Source organism: Apis cerana, linkage group LG15, assembly GCF_029169275.1.
Source record: "Apis cerana isolate GH-2021 linkage group LG15, AcerK_1.0, whole genome shotgun sequence".
NCBI classification, from domain to species: Eukaryota; Metazoa; Arthropoda; class Insecta; order Hymenoptera; family Apidae; genus Apis; species Apis cerana.
Genome location: NC_083866.1, coordinates 3,429,072 through 3,455,369, shown reverse-complemented (window position 1 = coordinate 3,455,369; position 26,298 = coordinate 3,429,072). Strand labels below are relative to the sequence as shown.

General features: G+C 41.1%; 1 protein-coding gene across 4 annotated transcripts in view; it reads left to right on the top strand.

The window, feature by feature from the left end:
* Positions 1-24,689, top strand: part of LOC107997938 (homeotic protein empty spiracles-like) — an 86,477-nt gene extending 61,788 nt beyond the window's left edge. Inside the window, exons 4-6 of one of the 4 annotated variants that reach the window (XR_009832824.1) lie at positions 23,116-23,639; positions 23,731-24,035; positions 24,107-24,689. Coding sequence is in view for 2 of the 4 variants with exons in the window: in XM_062085599.1 (XP_061941583.1) it covers positions 23,116-23,213 (98 nt within the window). In the remaining 2 variants the exon portion in view is untranslated. Of the gene's footprint in view, positions 1-105; positions 1,993-23,115 lie in introns of those variants that run through there. The other 3 variants (XR_009832823.1, XM_062085599.1, XM_062085600.1) reach the window with 3 other exon arrangements.
* The last annotated feature ends 1,609 nt before the right edge of the window (positions 24,690-26,298 follow it).

Below are 26,298 nucleotides of genomic sequence, written 5' to 3'. Positions count from 1 at the left end.
TTTATTTCGTTTCCATCATGGTGTAAACGAGCCATTACACCACCCCAAACGTAAATACCTTCAACGTGACTCACATATATATACAGCATTTTCTCCTATTCCCAGTTTATCCCAGTGTGTACGCGGCTTAAAGGTCCCTCCGCGCAGATACGATCCGGCCAACCAAATTGTTTCGGATTGTTGGTTAATTGGGAGCTCGTTTTGATCCTCCTGCGCCTCTTGGCCGCTCCAAGGGGATACTGGACGAGGTGGCACGCAGAAAGAGAGAGAGAAAGGGAGGCAGAGAGAGAAGAAGAGGAAACGCAAATGCCTCGCCCACCAACCCCGTAGTGAACCAATAATCGAAGCTCGATATAGCGAGCCGACCCGGTGTTATCCAATCCGTAGACCCCGGTCGCCACGCAATTGACACGTTCCACGTACGGAAGAGGGGTGGTTGTGGGGGTGGCGTGTGTACGTACACACTGGAACGGAGCTGATGCACGGGGGAAAAAAGTGGAGGGGGTCCACGGTATAAATCTGTTCGGTAAATACCGCCGTTTTTATCAGCCCGGGAAAAATATAGGGGGAGGGGGAGGGCGCTTGATCGATTCTCGCTCGTTTTTTTATCGCGCCCCCGTTCGATTTTTCGAATTTATTGGACGAGAGAGTGTTGGAATGACGTTTCGCGCTGGATCACGTGATTATTCGTAAATTATGGGGGATGCAGGGGATTTACGGTGGAGTTTGTCATAAATTAAGTTAAATTATTGTAATTATCGTATCAAAGTTTATGTAGAAGATATTTTTTTTTTTAAAAAAGTTCGAACATTTGTTGATAAGATGAAGAAACACACGAGTGAATAGATGTATCGATATACTGGTAGTTAATGGTCGCGTGGCGCTAGTATCGCCTCATCGATCACTGTCGTCTTAAGGAAATTAACGGTTTTCTTACAAAAATGGATACATTTTGAATGAGTTTTTTGACGGATACACACAGGTTGCGTCGTTACGTGCGTAATGGGAATACGTCACGCGTCGTTTGTTATTTAGCAGCGTCCAGCTGCTTTCGATCGAATTTCTATATCAGCTTGATTATCATTAACGTCGAACCAGATGCTTTTTAACGGATGGATTTATCGAACGATTGTCACAATTTCGATCGAGTTCAACCCTTCTCGCATTTCGGCTCCTGGAATTATTAGGGTGCACGCGAATCCGTTTCCTGGAATCGAGATTTTTATCGCGGGAGGACATGGATATCGTGTGAATAACTGTAGATTTTACGAATAAAATGTTGATCTCATTAATGGAATATTTTCGAAAGAATTTTTCATCGTTTCAGAAAACGTTTCTCTATTATACAATTTATAAGTAATGATAAATATGTATATATATAATTTTTTTCCACTTTCGCATCTCTTCACAAAGTCTCTTTAATTCCAATCTTTTAAGTAAATATTAATAACGGATATTAAATATTAATAAAAGTAGAATATTTCTAAAGTGCGTTTATTAAATATTCATAAAATTCAGAATTCCGTTTGAGGGAATGAAAAAAATGAAACCAACAACTAATTAGATACAACTAGTAGATTTCACGAAGGATGCGCGAGGAATGGATTTCGTGACAAACTCGTTTCCACTCTTAAAAGAGCACGTTAGTGCAATTTAATTGCCCGATAGTATCATCCTGAATTGTAAATATAATCAAATTTTGTAGATGTTAATAAAAATGTGGCACGAAGAAGCGTGTATAAATGCTGATTTAAAGGATACGTTTTTACACGTGATATTAATTCGTGAAAATAAATGGTAGATTAGATTTCGTGAATTTGAATAGAATATAAACGGAAGGGAACACGTAAGGGGCTTTTATTTTCATTTATTTTTATGCTAATGATTGTTCAATTGTACGCTCCTTTTTGAAACATGTAAATTATAGAAAAGAATTGTCAGATTAAATTTTTATAAATTTTTTTTAATAAAATAAATCGAGTTATAATATAATTAAAATTATTTAAAGTAGATAATTAAAGTTCCTCAAAAAAAATATATATATATAATAATTTCACAATTTCTTATTATATTAGAATTTATTTTAATTAAAATTGTTTTCGTTCCATTATTTTCATTTTCAACTTTTCCTTTTCTACGATTTGTTCTATCTATTTGTTCCCTATCCTTATCACTCTTACATAATTCACAAAATTATCAAGAGTATTCAAGTTATCCAGAGAATTTAACATTTCTAATAAAAAAAAAAATCTTTTTTATCATTACTACTCAAAAAACTCGCACGAACCTCGTTAATTTTCAATCCGCACCATTTACATCGATATTTTTAACATTTATAATATCGATCCGCTTCTCTCCCATAATTTCATTCACACACGTAACACACGCGAAGAAAAAAAGAAGAGTACAATTACCATACAGACGCCCAATCAGACAACGATTTTCGTTAAACGTTTTCGGCAATTACCATTTTTACCATTTTTAATTCCCCGGGCGAAACACTCGGGTAATTCGCCTGCTCTCGAATCGATCTTTCTCAAATAAATTCAGGCGATAAGTCATGGGGCCGGAGGGGTCGATAAATCCTCGGTCGATAATAAAACCGTTTTGCATGGAATCCGGGGTCGGGAATGCGCCGTTTCGGTAAGGAAGCCGTTGTAACGAGATGCGGCCAATTATAATTATCGTTCGATAACGTTGCTGCTCGGAGACGATCGTTCATAACAGCTTGTCTTACACGTGTCTGAGGAGATAACGAGGCGGGTAATTGTCCTTTGTCTAATTACCATCCGGGCAGGCTAATTGTTTCATCGGGTGGAAATAATGGGGCGGAGTCACGCGCGTGAAACGCTACGTTTCGAAACTTTTCTTCTCTTCGCTCGAGGAAAGAAACTTGTGTATTAATTTCGATAGAAGAAAATCGTGAGGGATGGTTTCTCTTTCTCCTTTGGAATTTTTCAATCGTCGTTTGGCACGTTGACGAAATATATTTAAAAATTAAGATTTTGGCGGAGGTAATTTTTCAGGAATGATTTAATGGAATGATGCTGTAAGTAAAAAGTTTAATTTGGAAAAAATATGAATTTAAAATAGTTTTGGAATTTTTACTTTTACAAGAATTATTGTTTTTTCTTCTCGTTGGATAATCTGGAAATGGAGAAGCAGCGATTCTCGCAAAAACAATACATCAAGGAAAGATGGCAGTCTCAGAGTCGAGGTAGTGGACAATTAACAGGGCAAGAAGTCTATCAATCAGAATGACGTTCCCGGGTATCGACGAGAAACTATCGTGCAGCTTATCATTTCCGATCATTTTCCAGTTACTCAACTGTCGTTCTCTCGTCATCGTCGAGTAATTGGCCACGAGTAGTTATTTCATTAGTGGAACCTGATCGAGAAACCGTGGACCAAGGGGACGGAAACGTGATGTAAATTATTGGTCGTAATTGACCATATTTCCCTCTTGGCGCTACAGATTGAAAAAAGAAAAGAAGAAAAAAACGACGAGAACTGTTTTCTCTGAGAGAAAGAAAGAGAGAGAGAGGAAAATAAATGAATGAAAAGTAACATTAACAAGAAATTTAAAGCAATATTGCAATTTACTTTAATTATACGTGATTTCCAATAACGGGATAAAATTATCTTCCATTTGTACACAGTGAGATGTTAAATTGTGAATTTGATCGATACATTTTTACAAGATGCCGTGCACCGTTTAAAAATTATTATTTTCATTGATTTCGTGTTCGACAATTTCCCACTTTAAAGTAAAATTTGCAATTAGATTTTAGAGAATTACATTAAAAGCGAATTTTTATCAATGATTTTTCTACCAACGGGATCATAAATTTCAGAGTTTGTTTTCTAATCTCGATGGCGTGTCGATACCGTTCACTGTTAGAGACACGCAAGCAGACCAACAGTGATGTTTCTTTTTTTTTTTTTTTTCTCTCTCTCTCCAAGTTCTCGAGACCAGGATCGACGAGGATCCAGTGTCTTTGAACTTCTGTCACGTATAAAATATTCCAGGTGATTGCCTTTGGCTACCCTTACGGTCGTTACTTTTTCCATAATAGACTTGGTTCAAACGCGTGTCTCGTTTTGTAGCAATTCTTGCGCGTACTTTGTATTAGCTTCAGGTAACAAGAGCTCGAGTTTTTATTGGAATTTTTATTTGGAATCTTTTTGTTGAAATTGAAGACTCGATTAATTAAATAGTTAATTCAGGTTTCTCGAGTAATAAATTTTAAATTTATCGAAAGATCAATATCTCTTCGACTGTATAAACCTTATTCGTTGAATTGCTGCTCTTTTACTATTTACATTTCTCATATTCTTAATTATTGCAGAAACTATTCGACGAGAAGCTACTTATTATAAGAAGAAACTTAAATCCCTCTCTCTCTCGAAGATGATGCTTCCAAGCTTCTCTTCACAACAACCTCTCTGTTCACGAGGTAACAAGAATATATTCCGTCCAACTCGTTTCATAATCCATCGTACAAAAATAAGCGAATTTTTGCTCGTTCGAACTAATTCCAAAATATTCCCACAAAGCCGCACCCCGTCGTGTGTGCACGCAAATGGATCCCTGGACGAGCAGGCGCGGGTGGAGCTCGACACTGTCATTAAACACACCTCTCCGCACACTCGTCGCAAAAAGAATCCCCCCCTTCGACAAATTGGCAAGACTTTCTCTTCATCGGCGATTATTCGTCAATTTTCTCCCACTTGTGATCCCTGTAACTCCGCGATCGATCATCGATCATGATCGTCCCGATCAACGATTACGTCCCATGGAAATCCCCTGTCGCGCAATTTCCTCTCCGCGAGAGGAGCGTGGGCCCCCCTCCCTCCCTCTCTCTCTCCACTTCGCGCGGAGGAGGGAGAAGGTTCGTGTGCGTGCGGCTGGGCGATCACCCCTTTTCCCTCCCCCTCCACCCCCACCCGGTCTGACAACATAATCATCGGGTTTAACTTGCGCTAAAGCATAGTTAAACGGGCGGCCGGAGTGGCGGGCCTAAAATGTGTGTTTAACCGCGGCTGTCCCGGTTTTTAGAATCGTTCACGTATCGTACCCGGTTTGCTCGAGTTGTGTTACACCATCATTATCATTATTAGATTAATAATGGGATATCGGATAACGTTGCCGGGAAAAATGCGCGGGGCAACGCGCCGCCATTATCGGGGGTTCCTTGGTTCCCTCCTGGTTGGTTTTTGGGGAATTATATACACGGTTTATTGTTGGGCTAGGTTGGTTGGAAGTCGACGATTTTGGATCTATGATTTTTGAGATTTTCGAGGACGAAGATTCGTGGAAAATACGTAGGGACCTCTAAAGCGATCCTAGGGATACCTAGATCTTATCTTTCTCGCTGGTAGAAAAGAATTGGAATTCGATAGTGGAAACAGTCAGTAATTTGAAGAGAATAATTATTTAGTTGTTTGTCGTGGAACGTACTCTAAAAAAGGAATAGGAAATTATTGTCTCAAGTTGGCCAAACGTCAAATTACGATCAAGGTCTCGGTTGACGATCACAGAAACGGATCGGTCGAACGTGCAAAGAATCGATCGCGGAGAAAAATGAAAGGATCGGTAAAATTACACGACGTTACGGGGGAATTGATAGTCTAATTATGGCCGTCGGTCAATGGGTAAAGAACCGATTTGTTGGATCGTTCGATCAGGATTCATGCCGCGTGTTCGCCACGTTAATTTTCGCAGGACGTGATCTTTACACGGGCGATAACCAGTGCCAAAAAATCAACTGTTTAATATTAATAGATCGATTAGATTAAACAAATTCTTCGGGGCTGACGAGCAATCACGCGCAGATCGCTATTGTATCTCATTAATAATACATTCGTGTCGATTCGAGGAAGATGCGTTGACCATAACTCACGATAGTTCGAATTTTTAGGATTTTCAAAATTCCCTAGATTTCTAGGTATCCCTAGATCTTGACTAGAACTTGACCTGAACTAGACTCTTAGTTTTTGATCAATCTCACATTTTATTCGAGGCGAGTGTCACGAGTTAATTGATGAACACCAATTCCAATTTTGGTGCAACGATGCAGAGATCGAAATATGAAAATATCTCGGAAAACTTTATATATGGAATCGATCAATTGCTTTGTATAATGAGACGCAAATTTATCTTCCATCATTGTTGGATTAACTAGTGATAATTTTCGTCTTTCGTTTCTTATTGCTCCGTAAAGATGTAGTTACTTATACAAGCTCGCTCTTTCGAATTCTATAATGAGATTGTAAATCAAGGTAACTTGAACTCAACTCTTACATGATCGAGATTACCGATAAGATCGGACTACTCGGTGTTTCATGATACACAATCTCTCCACTAGTAACTTAACTCGCGATTCTAATTACGTGGAAACAAGGTAACTCGTTTCTCATCTTCACCGCCCCTTAACACCTCGAGCTATTATACCAAATCCCATACTACACACACATACACACCCATATATATAAATTATTTAAAACAACTAATTTCATTCAATTTCATAAGACAGACAAAGATTTCTCTTTACGTAACGAACAAATCGTTAATTTAATTCAATGAAACAGAAAATCTTTAATTATCTCGACTTTTTTAAATAATTTAATCGTTCGATAAAAAGAGAAGACAAAACTCTGCTCACAAAATATATAATAAAATAAAATACAAATAGTTGATCTTCTACCTAGCCTAAAATCTCCATCCACTTTCTAAATAACTTTCAATCTCTTGTTTGCTTTTATTATTATTCAATGTTGCTACCAATGCCATTACTTCATAATTCGCACCTATTTGTTCTTCTTAGATATAGATCAATTGTTTTGTAAACAGATACGCGCAATCACGTATAATGAAAATATATTCCTTCGGCGTACGTTTATATTTATTGTTCTCACTGCCCTGTCAACATCTCTAAATTGTAAATTCAATTCTACCATACATAACCTAGAACTCTCTCTCTCTCTCTCTCTACAACAAAACATAAAAGCACTCTTACCGGATTACCAGCTCGAGAATCGATCGCAGCATAACCTAAAAATAGTACTCTCACCGAGATCCTGCCAATCCACTCTAGGCCTAACCTCAACGATCCAATCGAACCATATTCGCGCCATCGGTGCCCGCCATGTTGGACGTCGTCTAAATTCCACTTAATCGGCCGTACACGAGTTAAAAAAATCGCCGTATCGACGAGCGGACAAGTTGGCAGGAGCATTGAATCACGATAAGATCGAGCCGGTATAGGCCTACCTTAAGCATTGTTTAATGGAGAACGGGTTCTCCTCTCTAATGCCATCCGACCCGGGGAAGGGTGTTATTCGAGGTGGTTGGTAGGGAACACCATCCACGGTATCTTCGCGTATATATTTTTCAGTCCACGCTTGTACACTCGGTTGTACAACCGTGGAACATCCGAGACGGCCGCGCACAGCCGCCTGTGTGCGAGTTGTACGGATATTCCATACGATGCCGGAGGCCTGATAGAGTCGTCATGCGCCTCTGTGTAATCAGGGGCTCTCAGTTGCGTCCGGTTGTATTTCTGCCCTTCCATCAGCCTCCCCGACAAATTTACTGCCCGACAATGAACCGTAATAGAGTCTACGCTCCTAAACGATTCGCCTTTATCGTTTCTTACGGTGACCGGTTTATGACGAGACGTTTCCCAACATTCCCGCGCCGCGGATTCGAATTCGCATTCGATAAACTTGTTCAAATATTTCGAGATATAGATAAAAATATTCGCTCGAGAAATTTTGATTCGAAATTAATATCGGCCAAGATAAAGGCCGCTTCGTACGAGGCGAGGCGGCGTGATGCATCGCGATCCCGCTATCGCGACACGAGTTCCAGGAAGATTAGAGCGGCTAATTAATAAAGCGAGGTTATCCGCGTTACATCTTCGTGGTATTAAACGGCCGAATGGCCGCTTCATGGAATCTGATATCTCGGGCACCGATCGAGCTTTAATAAAGTTCTCCACGGCGAGCGCTGCGGTCGTGGGATGGAGAGAGAGAGAGGGAGAAATAGAAAGAGAGGGATTGCGTTGGAATTTCGTCGGTAGAACGTGACCCAACGTTTGGAACAGGCTTGTCATGATTCGATGCTCGCCTTTTGCTTGATAAACGATTCGGTTTCCCCGGGGAGTTTGGAAAGGGAGCAATTGTATCGAGGTTAGGTTTTTGTGAAAGCTTGTGTTGTGCCCAAAGATATTATGAAGGTTTACGTTTAAATCGTGGGATTTGATTGCGTTCTTGCGAATAGATTTATTTATTATTTCGGGGAAATTACGTTTCTTGGATTTCTTAGAGGTTAGATTTGATCCTAATCGTGTTTTCTTGGATCACGATTCGATTTTGAGGTATATTCATTTCGTAAACCGTTAATATGTTGTTACCGATTGACAAAATTGAAAGTGGACGTTAATCGAACCGTTGTTGAACAGATTTTAATTCGACAGTGAACAAAATCAACTTCAACACCTTCGTCAAAAGATCATTCTCAACGGATAATTTCGGATTAAAAAAGATAAGATCTGTTCTTCGAACTATCAATCTCCTACTCGATCGAATAAAACAAACAGCAATTATTCCCGAAATATTTAACTTAGATGCAAGCAAATTAATATTATCAAAAATACGATTCGAAACGTGCCTTCATCTTCGATTCATCTTGTGAACGAAACCTCCTTTACCTCGATATCTGTAAGATAAACTTAAAAGATAGCCTGCACACGGGGACACATTTTAATTATTCATAGGGGACACCCGTGGATGTATCCTTGCTCGACTTTAGCTCACGTCACGTCCATCGATCTCGATCCCAGAAGCAGCGTCGCGCCGTCTGTTTGAGAAAATCACCACCGATACCTGTTCGAAAGTCTCTTGATTGAACGGAGTGACGGAGATCGACAGAGAGAAAGAGAGAGGAAAAGGAGAAAAGGAGGGAGAAAGGATCGACTCGTAATTTATTCCATATTTTGTAATTTAAATGCTTAACGTGTGTTTAATTTAACCATTCCACTGGTCTACAAGCGTGTTTTTTTTTCTTTTCTATAAGAGCAAACTTCGTTAAAATGATTAAAATTAACGAGACGCTTTGGATGTTGGAAGGAGAGAGGGAGATGAGTCTTCCAAGTTGAAGAGAATAATGAGATTGATGAGAGATGACGTTCGAAATCGCATTGGGATTTGAAAATTGTCATCGTTTGAATATCCGTGAATGAAATGGTTAGAATCGAGCGATTTGGATTTGTTTGAAGAAGTTTGAATTTGTCCTGACAATTGTATCATCTTTATAATAAACGAATGCATGTTAGTTTTGTTAAATCTCTCGTTAAAAGTCAATGGACATATCGTTTTCTGCAATTTATTCGGCGATCACCGCGCAATTCCAATCTCTTTGTCTTCAAATTTAACTATTTACTGTACTCATGAAATGTGTGATTTTTTCGGACAGCAGACAAGAACTCGTTGGAATCGTATCAGACAAGCAATTCCACCGCGAAAAGGAAACGCCGCGAATTTCTTCGACGGATCGAAGAGGAGTCCGATCTTCCTCCTCGCGTTTGATGTATCAATCATCGGCGTGGATTCAAATGGGGCCCGATCGGGGCCCCCTCCCCCTCTTTCGTCATTAAAATTCATTTGCCAACGATTCACGGCTCCCTCTTTCTCGCCCGACGACTCTGATTTTTCCGCCGCAACGTGGCGGGGCTCGCGCCTCTCCTCGCCGGCACAATGGGCCCGGCGCACGGATGATTAATGACGATCCTGGAACGTTAATGAGGCGATGACTCGGCCGAGTTTTTAACCATCCCGTGATTCCGTTTACGAAAACGGCTTTTATTGAAATCTTGGTGGACTATTAACGAGTCGTAACGAGATATAAAAATATGAAAATATTGTAGCCACCTCTCTCGTTTCTATCGCGTATTCATTCTCCACAATATACAAAAGACATCCGGAAGATGCCCACCGAATATCACCCCAAATCCCACCCCTTCGATCCTCGCCAAAAGGGAGCTCCACCCAAAACTCGATACTCGGGCTTCCCTCCCTTTATCTGCATACAATGAAGAAGAGGTAATACGCGGTTCCAGGAACCGTATCACTTTGGTGGAGGTGGTTGTGTATTCGTGGCTACCACTACCACCACTACCGCGGGGGGTAAATTAAGTTGTGATTATCTGTCGATGCGATTTAGCCGAGGGGTGTCCCAAGGAATCGTTTCACGAAGAGAAGAAGACGAGCTCCTCCACTTGGAGGATCGAGAGGGGATGGAGTGGGGGAGGAGGAGTGTCGGAGAGAGGAGTTGTTGGCGGGACAAGGAGGGGGCACGGGGTGGAGGATGAAGAGAGAAAGGGAAGGACGTGTTTCTTCGTCGAGGCAGAAACAAATAGCCATTGTCTGCGAGGAGCCACGGCAGTGCAGAGCCTGAGGAGCATCTATCACCTGCTTATCACGATTATACCACTTGTGCCTTTCCCTTCCAGCCTCTGCTTGCCTCCTCCTCCTATTTCTTCTTCTTCTCTTCTTCTTCTTCTTCTTCTTCTTCGTGGTCGTCGTCGGTGTTTCTCGTGTTGTTCTTCTTGCTCCTCTCCGTTGTTGGAGCACGTTGGTCGAGTGAGACGTTTTCACCGAGCCGCCTTTTTGCTCAATTTCGAACCCATCCAATGACCCTTCCACCCTTCGAGCGAGGATAAATAATTAGCAGATCCGACGTGGGTCAGATACGGAACCGTGATCGTTTCTTGGTTTAATTTATCGGCGAGGGGTGTTGCGAGCTGGTCAAGGCCGTTGTCCAGTTACATCGAAATTAAATACCTTTAACAGTAGGGAATGTGAACGCGCGTTTATCCGGTTCCAGGATGAGTTTTAAACACGTTTGGGTATCGTCGAACGCCTCGAATTCACAAATTAGACGTCTCTATCGAGCGCGTCGAGCCGATAACTCGTAACCCGAGCCAAAGAGTGGTTGGTGCCGCTTGGAACAGAGATGAAGTGAATGTCCCGTGTCGCGCATGGAACGTGTCCCCATACGCTTTCACGGGCGCATTACCAGCTGGAGCTTCGTATAAATATATCCAGCAAAGGAAGGACGTGGACGATAGAGATCTGCGAGCGGCGGGATCATTTGTTGGCTGGATTCGCTCGTCCAGCCTTGCCAACCGGTAGACCTTCTTCGACGTTGGGATGGAGAGGATCACCTGCGCGGTCATCCTGCGTCTCCTAGTGCAGTCTCCTGTACGCGCGGAAAAAAAATCCCTAGAACGAATGGCGGACGATCGGATTGGACGCCATTGACAGGATGGATTCTTTTCTTTTCTTTTCTTTTTGAGAAGGAAAGCGTCGTCTTGGGAGTGTATTTGATTTATTGAAGGATCGATGATAAATTTCCTGCAAATTTTGAAAACACTCGCTTTGAAGCTTCTCTGAAAGTAATTTTTCGAGCAACTGTTTGAAAAAATCTCTAAAATTTGGCCGGATTGATTCCTTTTTTTTCTCTTTTAAAAAAGAAAATGTCTTGGAGGTGAATTTGATTCAAAGAATCGGTGGTGTTGTAAATTTCTCGATTAAATTTTTCTCAGACTGTACTCGCGGAAAAAATCCCTAGAATGAATGGCGGACGATCAAATTGGACGCCATTGACAGGATTCTTCTTTTTCTTTTCTTTTTGAGCGACGTCTTGGGAGTGTATTTAATTCATTGAAGGATCGATGATAAATTTCCTGCAAATTTTGAAAACACTCGCTTTGAAGCTTCTCTGAAAGTAATTATATTTTGTATCTGTAAGAATTTTTCGAGCAACTGTTTGAAAAAATCTCTAAAATTTGGCCGGATTGATTCCTTTTTTTTCTCTTTTAAAAAAGAAAATGTCTTGGAGGTGAATTTGATTCAAAGAATCGGTGGTGTTGTAAATTTTTCCCTAGGAAAAAATCCCTAGAACGAATGGCGGTCGATCAGGCGGACATTGGCCGCATTGATTCTTTTTCTTTTCTTCTCTTGAAAAGAAGAGTGTTGTCATCTTGAGAGTGAATTCATTGAAGGTGCGCAAATCTCTTTAAACCGCTTTAGGTTAAATCTAATTCTAATTTTCTGTAAATCCGTACATCTTTCCCTGACCTCGAAAATCTTCTATTGCAAAAAAATCTTCAGACAAAATCTAACGAAAATCTTCTTCCATCCGCCTTCCGATTTCGAGTCGATCAAGCGGGACAGGTATCCTCCCGCAATCGAGACGAAGAGTCGAGGCCACGTTAACGGGACCGTTAAGTTTCCAAAACAAAAGGTAATTTGTTCGCTGAACACGTCCCTAAAGAGACCATACCCGCAACGGTACCAGCCAAGAATCGAGATCTCCCGGTGGGATAGGATCGCATAACGCAGTCCGTCACAGTGGGTCTCTGGGTTCCTTCCTCTCCTCTTCTGGACCATCCGAAACTGCTTCGTGGAAACGTATCTCGACGAAGACATCTAAATCCACCGGGAACCTGGTACCTGTTAAGAATCAACCTTCTTCCTCCACTCTTGTCTGCCTTGCCCTTTTTCCATTTCGGCGACAGTTTGGTGCGCCAGCTCCCTCTATCGGGACACGTTGAAAGCTTCGACTCGACGTTCCACAGCCACCGTTTCGCCAAACGTCTTCGTTGAACCGTTGTTGGATCTTGTTTGTTCCATCTCCGGGAGAGTTCTGGAAACGAGGCGAGTAGGATTGATGATTCCCGGCCATTTCGCTGTGTAAATTTGTTGTCGCGGTGAGAAGAATTGTTGGATAGCGTTTGAAGCGGTCTGAGACGGTTTCGCCATTCTCGTCCGAGTGAATAGGATCGGGTTTTTCTTTTCTTTTCTCTTCTCTTTCTTTATTTTCGGTTAAATTTGGAAGTAAATGTATTGCGTGCGATGAATGCGAAAAAAAATTTAGAATGATGGAAGATGGAAAAGGAGAGGAGATACGTACGTTTGAACACTTTCGTCCGACTGAAATGTACGAGTATAAATATAAAAATGAGAAACGATTAAAGAGAAAGAAAGAGGATAGATGTTTGAAGCCTTCTCTCTTTTTTTTTCTTTTCTATATTATAAAACATACACGTGTGCATATATGAGAAATAAAGGTAAAAATAGAATGGAAGACGAGATATAGCGTTGGTTTGACGAGGTTTGAATCCTCACTAAATATTCCTTTGCCTCCTCTCTTCTTTTTCTTTTTTTTTTTTTTTTTTTACGAGATAAAAATATAATCTTTCTAGGAAAGAATTGAAAGACACGCGCAAATATATGATTGCGTGCAATCATTTTTAAAAAACGAGATTAACGAAGAGGAAGGGTTCGATTCACGTATGTAATATTTGAGGATTAATTGTAAGAGTGATGTGACTTTAATGAAGTTCAGACATTGCTCGAGGAATCGAAGTGACTTAATGAGACAAGAAATGAAACGAATAAGGATAGGAAGAGTAGGAAGTCGTCGTGTTGTAACAATGAAGTCGTAATAATACAAAGTGAACAAGTGAAAAGGAAAGTACAGGGAAGTGAAAGGAACAGTAGTATCGAATTTACGAAGTCAGCCGAGGGAAAGAGAGAGATAAAGTGTGAAGGAATGATTGATGATCACGACAAGAGAAAATTCCAGTGATGAGCTTCGATGTCTCGAATAAATTGAGAAGTTGTATCGTGTTTTACGATCTATTTTCAAAATTCTTTTGGAAGACATCTTTGGACCAGAAGTCGGACAGTTTTATAAAAAAAAAATGATTTTTTAAAAGAAGGAAAGATTTTGAAAGGTTAAAGGAAAAAAATTTAAAAAATAATAAATATTTTGTCTCAAAAGAGATTAAAAAAATATATTAAAAATTTTAATAAAAACTCTTAAGAGATAGTGAAAAAAAAAAAAGAACATATAAGAGAGTGAATATACTATATTTAGAAATCGAATAGAGTTTCTTTCTTGAAATTTCATTAAAATAATTTTTTTTTTTTGGACGATTTGTGGCAATTTTTCAATTATGTAAAAACCTGAAATTCAGACAAAGAAACGATACCAAGGAATAACTCGTTCTCGTGCACGGATTGCGCAATCGTCGAAAGGTCAACCCACTAATCGCTCAACAATTTGCATGCCTAACACCAAACATCAACAACGATTTCTCCGATGACTATTTGCTGATTTCGTCCTTTATTTTCTCCTCGAGGAAATTCAACTCGAACAAATCACGAATTCCAATTTTCTATTCGATCGAATTTAGCAATATTAATATATAATAATGATGCACGATATATCCAGTATTACAAATTAAAGAGAAAATTTTGAAGAAATGGAATGTTTCCAGCAAGAAAATTATTCGAAAAGTTAACTATTTTTTAAATTCACAAAAATTTGTTCAAGCACTTTTGTGACGACGAAGCAAATATTTTTAAATTTATTTCAAATTTCGATCGTATTTATTTACCACCTCAACGATATTTCTAAAAAGGTTTTTTAAAACACGCATAAATACGTTCGTGAATCGCTGTAATTCGATGTCAGATTCCTCGCCTCCTATCCTTTCTGTACCAGTCATTATTTTTAATAAACACGACTCATCCGGGGACAGGATTACGTTTGGCTCAGAAGAGCTCGAACATATTATCCGGTTAACCTGCATCTGTGCTTAAACATTGCCGATTAAATGACGTCGATAAAAGTGCTGAGTTATCGGATATTATATTCCGAACCAACCGTCAAGGCTGTACGATATTAACAGCATGCTCCCCGATTTTACACGGTCGGGAGCCTTAATTGGATTATGAACTGGCCTAAATTGTGTTAAGATGTTTACATCGATCATTAAGATGTTTGTGAATTGAGAAATCGATTTGAAGATTTGATAATGGATCTTAGGCGATAAGGTTTCAATTATTTCAATAATTTTAAAAGATTTTATTTTATAGCGTGGAATTCAATCTCATTAAATTACCCTTCTCTTTAACAATTCGGTCAAATCGGATTATCAAAGCTTATACAATAGATATTTTAAGCTAATTTAAAAAAAAGAAACTCAAAAATTTACCTTTCGATCATTCTCAAACAACCCGCAACACAACTTTTTGAGTTATATACGTTTCAAACATTCTCAAACATTGTCAAACGCCAAAATATCCAATAGCCACCAATTCCCTCCGCTCCCCAGTCCTTTCAAAACTGTCCAAAATAATAAGATAATCCGAAATCAAAAATCGCAAGTTGGATAATAACTTCCAATAATCGATTCAAACATCATCGAACAAAACATCCGTCGAATTAAAAATCCTCGAGCATCGCCCAAGATCCCTATCTATCTCCATCTTCTCGAGCCACTTCTCGCGGAGCAGGAAGAACGTCGCGTTGGAGAACAATCGCGTTGCGGCCCTAAGGAGAGAGAGAGAGACAGAGAGAGGGATCCAGGAGAGGCAAATATATGTGCTCGGTGTTAAAGAGACGCCTCGCCTCGACGCCCACGTCGTTCTCGCGGCTCCACTCCGTGTAACGACGCCACGCAACAGGAAGAACGGCAATAACAACCGCCACGGATAAACTCGTTGCGACAGCCACTCGTCAAGACTCTTCCAACGTAGAGTGACCAACACCGCGCATCATCGATCGCTGTCGCTCGATGATGTGTCCTGGATCTCATCGTTACGAAATGAAAATGAAACCGCTTCTCTTCCTCTCTTGGATTAGATTATATTTCCTCCTGTGTGTGTGTAGGAAACGCAGGAAAGAATCCTCCTTCGAGAATTATTTCGATATTAAAAGATAAACGAACCGTGGTTTAAAACGATATTCTTTTATAAATTCGATAGAACTACTTATTGTTGCTTTTAAAATATTGAATTAGCAGATATTGAATATGAATATTGTATTTTTTTTTAAATAGACAGAATTTGATTAATTGAACGAATCAAAATTGAACTTTAATATTACTTTGCGAACGAAGCTCGAGTCGATGATCTTATCAACGATCTCCTTTTGATTTTCTTTCTTTCTTTCTTTTTCTCGTTGATTATATTCTTGTTATACAGGATTTTCATTTCCTGATTCGTCTTATTTCCCATTCATTTGTTGCTTCTTCTTTCAGCTTCGTTTCCTTCCTTCCTTCCTTGCATTTCGATCTCACATTTCTTATTCATTTATATACAGTTTCATCCGACTTTCAAAAAGAGATCCGTGCATGCAAAAAATGAAGAAAAACGCGTCAATTGCGACACCGAAAAATCGAAAAGAAGCTTTTATAACATAAGGAGGATAAATGCTCTTCCCCTTCCCTTAAATTTCCATCCTCTCACGCGATTCATTATAATTCCTGCCTCGAAATAAGTATCTCTTCCCGTTCCTTTTCAAAGGCCCTCCCTTGCGCATTATGCAAAACGGATCCTTGCGAAACATTCCGATATTTCCGGGGAATGGAACAATGTTGTGCAATTTTCTTATCATCTGTCGCACGCGATCCGTTTGTGAATAAGATGGGACGACACACGCCTCGATCTCGCTCTCATTATAATATTTCTCAAGCACTTGGCGCGGTCGAATTTCGTGACTTGCCTCGAGGGGGCGCCGCCGGCCTTCCGGTTCTCCAATTCCTCGTTCCTCTCCTTGGTTCCACGAGCAGCCGACAGAGGGCCGTAATAAATTCGCACTCTCACGCTTAATTCGTGCATCTCAATAATTTACCAATCTTTTTATTATTCTATCATAGAATATCTTATTGCAATGCGTTTACTTGGAAGTCACTTAAAATTATTCATTGATGTTTAAATTTTAGACGGTCTTGATAAAAATTCGAAAGAAAGAAAGAAAATATTTTCAATTATTTTTCCAATTTCAACGTATTAGAAACGGCGATGTCTAATTAAAGGAGATCCTTTAACGATTCTTCATCGCGCTGTTTCGAAAATCGTCTAATTACGCGATTGGAACGCGATTAAGAGGGAAGGAAGGGAATCGCGGATGGAAGAAAACGAGAGGAAGGTTGGAAAGATGGTGAGGTAGCCGAACGAGTCATTAACCAGACGCAGCTCTAATGAATTCCGTCTCACCACGAGGTGGATCACCTCCCTCTGTGGAAGAAGTGTTGGCCTTCCTCGGGACCAAGGGACCGGCTAAGGGACTCCTTTCTCGTTAATAAAAGCCAAGATGGCGGCCAGCGGGGGGTCGGTGAGGCAGCGTGGCCCCCCCGCGGCTTTGACGGCTCTATCCCGGCCTTGTTAGGAGCGGACGAAGAGGGAACAATTGGACGATGCCTCGATGGAAGAGAGACGAACGGGCTACGAACGGCTCCTGTGGCGATGCATCGAGGTGCAGCACGTCACTATCGCGCGCCTAAACACACCTCGTGCATCATTCCACCGATGCTCCTTTGTTTTCTTCAGAACTCCTCTCCCCTTCCTACTTCGCCTCTCCCTTTTCCAGACTTTCGTGGCTTTCCAATATCGTAACCTCTTCTTTTTTTATTAGGTCTCTCGAACACCATCGATCTCTTGGTTGTTTCTCTTTCTTGGTTTTTTGGACACTCTCTTGTTTAGTTTCTTCTTATTTTCTGTTTTGATCTTCTCTCTTTTTTTTTTTCTGTGAAATTACGAATTTCAAGTATCTCAAGGGTAAATTAAGTTAAGTAGGAAGTTAGAGAATAGAAGAAATTTTCGAATGTTCTCTTCAACTGCAATAATATTTAATTATTTTTATTAATTTTTTGGAGAGAGGAAAAGAAGAAACATCTATTCTCGAGGTTAAGAAGAGATTCTCCCCTCTCCTTCTCTCTCTTTCCTCGCCAATTAACGAATTTATTTTTTAATTTCTTGCTCTTCGTCCCGACCAAAGTTTATTTTTAGGAGAGAGGTGCTCGCCTCTTAAACGGTTCCCTCATTAACTCCGTTCCAGCCACGATAAATCATATCGAAGTAACGCGTGCAATCCTGGCGTTCCCTCTTCCACTCTCTTTTTGCTTCCACGCAACGTATATAGAGAGAATTAAGAATTCACGCGTGAAATATGCTCGACCGTACCAGCCACCTCCGCATGGAGTCCCCATTAGTCCCTTATGATCGATCTTCCGCGTCTAGATTTCCAAATGGACGGTTATTATAGTGAAAGAAGGGAGTCACGATGTTGTATGAACGAAATCGAAGAGAAGAAAAGAAATGCCAATTCTTGAGCTAGTTTTGCTACCAGTATGTTAGACGCAAGGAAAAAGGAAAATTTCTTGCTAGACAAGAATAAAAATAATAATTTTGAATTTGTGAGATGCAGATGAAGACAAGAGCATAATTTAAAATTCTGTCTCTTCGAATTTCAAGTTATATTAGAATTGGTAAAAGAGTAGTAAGAATATAATAAAAACAACGAGCAATTTCATCATCAAAAAAGAATATAATAATGGAGCAAAAAGTCCAAAGAGGAAAACTTGCGGAAAGAAAGAAAGAAACCTTTCTGCAGAGATTCAAAATCGAAAAAAAAAAGAGGAAGGAAATCTGCCCCGAGGAAAGAAAAAGCGATATCGAGGAGGAGGCGTACGGTAGGTTCGGTAGAAGGAGAAGAAAAGGTGAAGGAGGTGGAATCTCTCGTTGGTGGAGGGTTCCTTGGGAGCGTGAGGAGGCGGGAGGACACCGGGTCTCCCTATCGCGGATGAGATCAGATCTCTCTCCGTCCTTCTCTCTCCCCCGCGGTCCTGCCGGGGCCCGATGTTGGTATAGCAAAACACTGTCGGGTGATGAGCGTCATTACCCCCACCACCGCGGCTGGTAGGCCAGGAGGGCCGTACGGGCGGCCATCTTGGCTCGGATCGCGGGCCCTCGGGCCCCGTGAGGCCCGCTGCTCACCGACCTGCCACGGCGGGACGCCGTCCAAAGGGGATCGCGTGCCGTCCCGTCCCAATTCTAACGGTTAATTAATTGGGGGATTACGATCCACTCGGGGCCCTACTCCACGCTGGCCCCGTTTCTAGCGATTCGATTGGCGGCTAGGGGAAATATTGGGATCCCGAGTTTGGAAGCGAGAATTTGTGCGATCGTAATTTGATTATTGAGAGGTTTAATGAGAGATACATATGAATATCGTTGAGCATATTTTTTTTAAAAATTATAGACCCAGTTTCGGTTCCATTCTAATATTTATAATATGCACGTGGATTCATTGCTACGTTGTTGATTTTTAATAATTTACACATAATCGCGACTTTGTTTATTTTATTACCAAGCTTTCGACGCGTACAATTTTAGTTCCGACAATATGAGTTTAATTCTCGAAGAAAATTCTGGTATTCTTGTGTTCCCCGTGGAATATTAAAAATCTCGCCACGTTTACACTACTCCTCGTTCGATCCTTCGATACATCATTAATTATTTATTCATTCCACTCGCGTGGCGATAAATCACGATAAATTCAGAATTTAATTCGTAATTAATCAATTGAATGAATTGAATCTTTCTAAGAATACCGGGATACGTCCGATGCTAAATGTCGATATTAATCGTCCCCTCGCCAAGGAATTATCTTCGTCTTCAAAGAAAAATATTTTTATTTAACGTCAAATGTGCTTACTCTATCCGATGATTGACAGTAATATGGCGTATCCGCAATGGCGACAGGTCGTCGCTGGTTTCGCTGGAATCGTTAGTGTCTGTTTAACCGTGAAACCCGCTGGCTACTCGTTAACCAAGCTATACTTTATTTTTCACTTTACGACCATTTTGAAAGGACTCCCAACAAAGAAGAAAAGTTGGCCGGTGCTGGCGTAAAATTATAATGCGTCAACTTCTGTCCATGCGGACAGCCCTTCGTTTAACGTGACATATGTTGAAGACCACCCCTTGTTCGTGTGTGTGTTACGTCCTCGAACATTCGCTCTTCCACGAAAACCATTTTCTTTTCTCTCTATGTCTCTCTCTCTCTCTCTCTCTCTCTCTCTCTCTCTCTCTCTATGTCTCTCTCTCTCTCTCTCTCTTTTAAATCGAAAGGATTGAGAATAATTCGGAGGAAGAACGTTTGAATTGTCCAATTTATTTTGGGAATTTAGTTGAACTTTCTGCTCTTTACTCGAAAATCCTTTAAAACCCGTTCCAAAAACTCAAAATTTTTTGCGAAACGAACGAAATAGAAAGGATGATTTACATTGTAATTTTGTATACCACATTTACGTACGAAACGTACGAGAAAAAAGTATATATTCCAGCCACCAAAATGGCGGCTGTCGTTCAGAAGCCATCGTTCCTCCTTTTTCGTTCTCTCTCTCCCCCTCGTTGAGGCGCGTATTTGTTTTGCGGCGCACGGATCGAGGGGCTTCCTTTCCTCCCTTGGTCCATCCTCCTCCCCCTCAACCTCGTTGTCGCCTCCTTTTTCTTCGTCCCTTCGAGGGAGAGGCCGCACCTCGCGCCTCTCGTTGCTTCATTTGTTTATCGGCCCTCTTTATTACCTGCAATTTGGCGCTCGCTCGCGCGAGGGTAATTTCATATTGGTTTTCTGCCTCCTTCCATACTGCCATACTCTCCTCCTCCTCCACTTGTTGTTTCCTTATTTTCTCGCTTCTTTTTTTCTTTTTTTTTCTCGTGCTCCAGCGAAACCAGTTACGAGGTAATGCTCCCTCGAACGAGGGGATATTTCGATTGGCGAAATGATCGAGGCAAACGAGAGGAAATTGTGCTATATACATTGTATTATCGCGGACGCACGTATTGGGTTATCGAACGACCGTGAGGTGTCGTTCTTCAGGAGATGTGGAAGGCGGAGTGTTTTTGTGTTTTGTGTAAATGGGGCTGTAAGGTTTTATAAGATCTCGTCGATCGTGATTCTGCGAGCGAGATAAAAATTGTTTTGTGATGGAAATTGCGATGGAAAAAGTGTAGAAGTGTTTTTTTTTTTTTTTTAAGAATTTTTAATCGTCGAATTTAATGAAAATTTTGTAATTCTTTGTTACAATTATTGTTATTCTTTTAAATTTTCTGTATAGAAAGGATTTCGTAACATTGGATGAGACTTCGTGTTAACGAGTCGTTAAAGGATACAGGAATTTTTTTGATAGATTCCCATCGCGGATTTTTCGAAATTTAATTTTGATGAAAGACACCTGCCAAATTGAGTGATAGGCATCGATCGTATCGTCGTATAATCTCGTTGAAAAACAGCTTGTTATCTTGAATCGAAACTCGATTTTAAAAAAACATGTCTGATGGTATCCGCTTCTTCTTTTCCTTTTTTACTTCGTTCCCTGTTATTAGTTCCAACTTTGATCATTGTATCCAATTGCTATCCAACTTGACTTTACAATATCTTCTTTACAATTATTCCAATGATCTTGGATCTTTGCCACTTCGAAACTGAAAATACTTTCGAAGAAAACATGAGCCACCGAATCTTCCAACTCACCCACCCAATAAAATCCACCCGCACAAGGAACGAATTTAATTCCCTCTTCCCACGATCCCCCCTTCCCCTTTCCAGAACGTTTCCTGTCTGAGGGGGTCCACTCCACGAAAGGTATCCACATCGCCTCCAGAGGAGGGTGGCGCGGAATGGAAGGGCCCGTTTGGAGTGGAGGTGGTTCGCGTTGGAGTGCGTCGAGGTGATTTAAAACGCTGGAGCGGCCACCACGCCCCCGCGTACCCTTCACCACGGCCGCCCCAGGGCCGTGCAAAAAAGGCGCAAAACGGCGAACGGGGGTGGGGTTCGTGCCACGAAAAATTCGCTCGCGCGGAAATACGGCGTGCGCGACGAGGAGGGGGAGGAGAGGTGGGGGTTGAGAGGGGGAAGGAGGCGGTAAATGAAGACGCGAAGGCGAGATCCGCTCGGGCGCAAAAATAATTATCCGCTCTGGGCGCGGTGCTGTTTGTTAAAACGTCAGAACGCTCTCGTGGGTGGAGCGTCGAGACGCTCGGGATCCATCCCCGCTCGTTTCACCGCCGGATATTTGCTCCGTTGGCTAGCCTCAAACCCGCTTTATCCCTCGAGTGTTCCCTCGCTTGGATGCTGGAGATGGATCTGGATTTTTGGGATGGTTCAAGGTTGGTGGAAAAGATTTTTTTGAAAGAGTCTTATATATAGGGATTTATATGAATCGGGTTTGATGAGGTTTGTTGTGGATGAAATGTTTCTTTGTTTAAAGAAACTTTGTTTCTGTTGGAAATTTAGCAGAAAGTTTTTTTTAGAGAATCTTGTTTGAATTGGTTTGATGAGGTTTGTTGAATTGATTGGTGTTGGAATATCGTCGTTGGAAGTGGGTTTTTGGATAAGATGTTTCTTTGTTTAAAGAAACTTTATTTTTGTTAGAAATTTAGCAGAAAGATTTTTTTAGAGAATCTTGCTCGAATTGTGTTTGATGAAGATAATGAACGTAATATTTGTATGTAATCTCTTGTTCGAAATTTATTTTTGGGACAATTAGAAGATTAGGTAGATATAAAGTTTAATTGTATAAATTTTAATATTCAGGTTCCTGTTAAGGGCTTATGTTTGAAGACATTTGATGAGGTTTGATAAGATCGAAAATCATCGTATTTTTTGATACAAATTTGATATTATATCTCGACAAGATAACAATTGAACTTTGTTGTACGATTATATAGATCAATATTGTCCAAAAAAAAAACGAAAAGAAAGAAAAGAAATCTACTCAACTTGTCTCAACTTAAATCTTGAATAACTTGTATAATTCGTTAAAACTCTCTCTTAAAAGGGGGGAGGGGGAAAAATCGCAACAGAGATTGGAAGGAATTAAATTAAGATCAAATCCCAACATACACCGGCCCTTCAATCAACCCTTCATCCCCTTCGACACACACTTGCCAGCTCGCCTCTCCGCCAATTCTCCACCCCGTCCCACTGTCCAAATCAATTTCGATTATAGTTCCCCGCCTTAGATTCCATCGATTCGAGTCTATAGCGTTTCGATAAACGTTTGGTTCAATTCGATACCAAACATCGAACTCGAGCAGTCGTCGTCGTTGTCTGATTATATAAGGACTCCATTGGACAATCTCTCTCCCCTCCTCCTCCTCCTCCTCCTCCTCTCCTCGCCAATTACCATTTTACATTTGTCAGCTCTCAGAGATATTCGTATATAAACGTATCCATTACAACCGTTCCAGTGTCAATCAACGAGGACGGCGGGGCAAATAGGGCCGTAATTACTTTAACCACCACCGGCCAGATCCAGCTGGTTAGAACGAAATTTCCTCGTCAATAGTCTGTCGCGATCACGTGTCACGTCCCGGCGAGGGAATTTTAGATTGTAACGTATAAATAAATTTGCAAGTCGCAGCTTGGTTTGTAGTTTTACGTTTAAAGTAGCAAAGGTTTGTATATCAGAGTGTTATTTTTTTTTTAAAGTGACAGCAAGACTGATTCTCCTTTAAGTAGAATTCTAAACTTTTTTTTTTTTTTTGATTATTTTAATTTTGACGTATCTCTCTCCCTTAAATAACTTCTAAATTACACCGATCGAAGACGGGATAAATTGATGATCAATTCTAACGCTAATGACGGATGTCGTCCGCCTTTGTGGGAAAAAAAGGGTTGTCGAAGAGTGGGCGGACAAGTGATAATCTGCAACAAACTATTCCCTTGGACCGTTGAACGGGCAAGCAACCGCCAACCTTCTCGAAATCCGCAAGTTTGTAAACGTGTTCTCATCATTCATTCGTTGGATTCTGAATATTCATCTATTTAACTCTGCCCACCGATTATCTCTTATTTTTCCACAGGATTTTCGTGCCCACTCTTCTCTTCTTCGCTCGACGAAGCCGTGATTTCGTCTCGTCACAGCGAAGTCACACGGTTAATCCCCGGCGGAGGATAATCCTTGGGCTAAGGTCTAATACAGTTAGAGTAATCCGGGAAATTGTGTATTCCTGGACGAGGCGTGGAAGGAAAACAGCTGATCCATCGGATGGTTCAATTGAGAATTTCGCCGGGGAACGTTTTCTCGATCCTCTGGGAGATGGAGGAAGAATAATAATATTCAAAGTTTCTTTTTAAAATCATTACAAAAACTTCCATCCTTATATATGTATGAGCACAAGACACGAAAAATCGAAAATAAACGCTTTTTTGAAATAACTCGTAAGTTGGTTATTTCAGGTATAAGGAGGAGAGGAAGATTGAAAATCGACCGTTCATTTGCATCTCAAGATCGAAGGCGATTGTCCAGGACCACCGAATAAGACGCACAAAGAACGGTAAATCTCTCGACTTCCGGTGAAGAGCGAAGGCGCGACGCGGTTTTTATGGTTCGAGGAGGTGAAGATCGAAAGTGGCCGATCCTTTGGCCCTGTTCACTGCCAGTGTTCGTGGTCGTTCGCATCGATTTATGACCGCCAGGATTCGCGCGACAAATTTTACTGCGAGCATTCACGAATCAGGACCGATCCTCCGTGTTATCCGGCTCGATAATACAGCCGCCGTGGCCGGATCGACGATAAAGAATATTTATAACGGGGGATAAGCCGTGTTCAAAGGCGGATTTCGACTGGTCATGAACCAGCCTCGATCGATATCGTTACGATTATAAGGATCCTTGTAGGCTTCTGCCTCTTCCTCATTCAATCGTTGTTTCCTTGTTGCCTGTAATGTATTTTGGAAAGCAGAGTATTCCTTCTTATTGTGCTTGATAAAATATCACACCAAATACTAAGAATTCGAATTAAAAATATGAAGATATTTATTTATTGTTTGTTTCTTCTACCTACGCAATTCCAACCTAACCTAAAACGCGAAAAAGACTTAACGAGAAACTACTAGTTTACAATATAATTTTAATATTTGTAGACAATCTGAACAATTCGTCGATTATTCGCAAATTTCTCTGTTATCCTTGAAGAGAGAGGTTAGGTTAAAGAGAGATCTATCATCGGTCGCGATTGCCTCGAAATAAATCGGATAAACTGACGTTAAAGCGAAAACAGCGGTCGTTTAAGGCGCGCTCCGGCTATCGCGGTTAACGACGCCTTTTGATCGGTTATACGCACACCGATGCTCCGCCATTCGCGAAACCCCAACACGGCGGCCCCCGTCCATCCCTTCCGCCCTTCTTCCCACGTGCGTGTATACACGGTTGCACGATGTTTGTCCGCGTATATAACGCATCTGTGTGCACACGCGGTGACTGTACGCCGGTGCAACGATGCACCATGATTACAAGCGAGTCGGTGCTTACGTTGGTAATATTAATGTCTCGAAGGGATCCTTTACAACCTCATACCCATCAGTCGCACGCACCATCGCTCCCTAACCAAGTTAAATAATACCTGAATGCGGCGTACAGTGGTTCTCACGCGGATTTCGATCTCGTCTCGGTCAACGAAGAGCTGTTTTGAAATGGGGAAACTTTGAAAGTGTGATCATGGGAACGATTTGAAGAGGTATTCTTTTTTTTTTTTTTTTTTAGAATATTTGGGGTTAAGTGTTGGGGATTCGGCTGAATTTGAACGAGTTTTTGATTAGGTTTTTGATTTTAAGAAAAAAAGGAAAATTATATAATTATGTTGCGAGAGGAAGAGGAGAAAGTTTTAATAAGGAGAGGCAATAACGATCGTTGAATTATTGGTATCCGTTGCTGGCGATGGAAATGGAATATCGAAATTCCAGGAATTTCGAAAACATCGGTACAGGGAAATGTCGAATTAACGGGGGTACTAAAATGCTAAAAAATATTAGAATAATTAAATACGGTAGAATTTCTGAGCGAATAAAATTCCTAGGAAGAGGAGAGATATTAAAAAAAGCATTTCTATCGCGAGGAATTTCCTCCTAATGGAACCACTCTACAAGAAAAATCCCTCGACACCCATTCATCTCGACAACAATGATTTCGTAATTAATTACGAACCCCGCCATCCCTTGATCAACCTCCCAAAGAGTCGGAAGATTAACCCGGTGACTACTGTTACGGTGGACAGTGGGAAGCGATGGAAATTGGAATATTGGACACAGCAGGTGCAACCTGGACATAATTTCGGGATATGAGCACCTTTCGAGGGGGAACCACGCCGCCAGGGCCCCATGAATCACACCCTCGTTAACCTATACCCCTATCCTCCTCTCTCTTTCTCTCTCACTCTCTCTCGCTCTTATCACCAGCGCCACCTTCCAACACTGTCCAGTCGCCTCTCGATGAGTGCATCTCGCTCCTTCTCTTCCTTTCGCTTCGCCCATCCTCGTTGCCCGCGTCGTTTTCTCATATGCTCCTCGACTCCTGCCATTCTTGCGCGGATGTTTGCGCGAGCCGTGCAAGGGTCACGACCCTCTAAATGCACCTTGCTGTTTTAATTAAT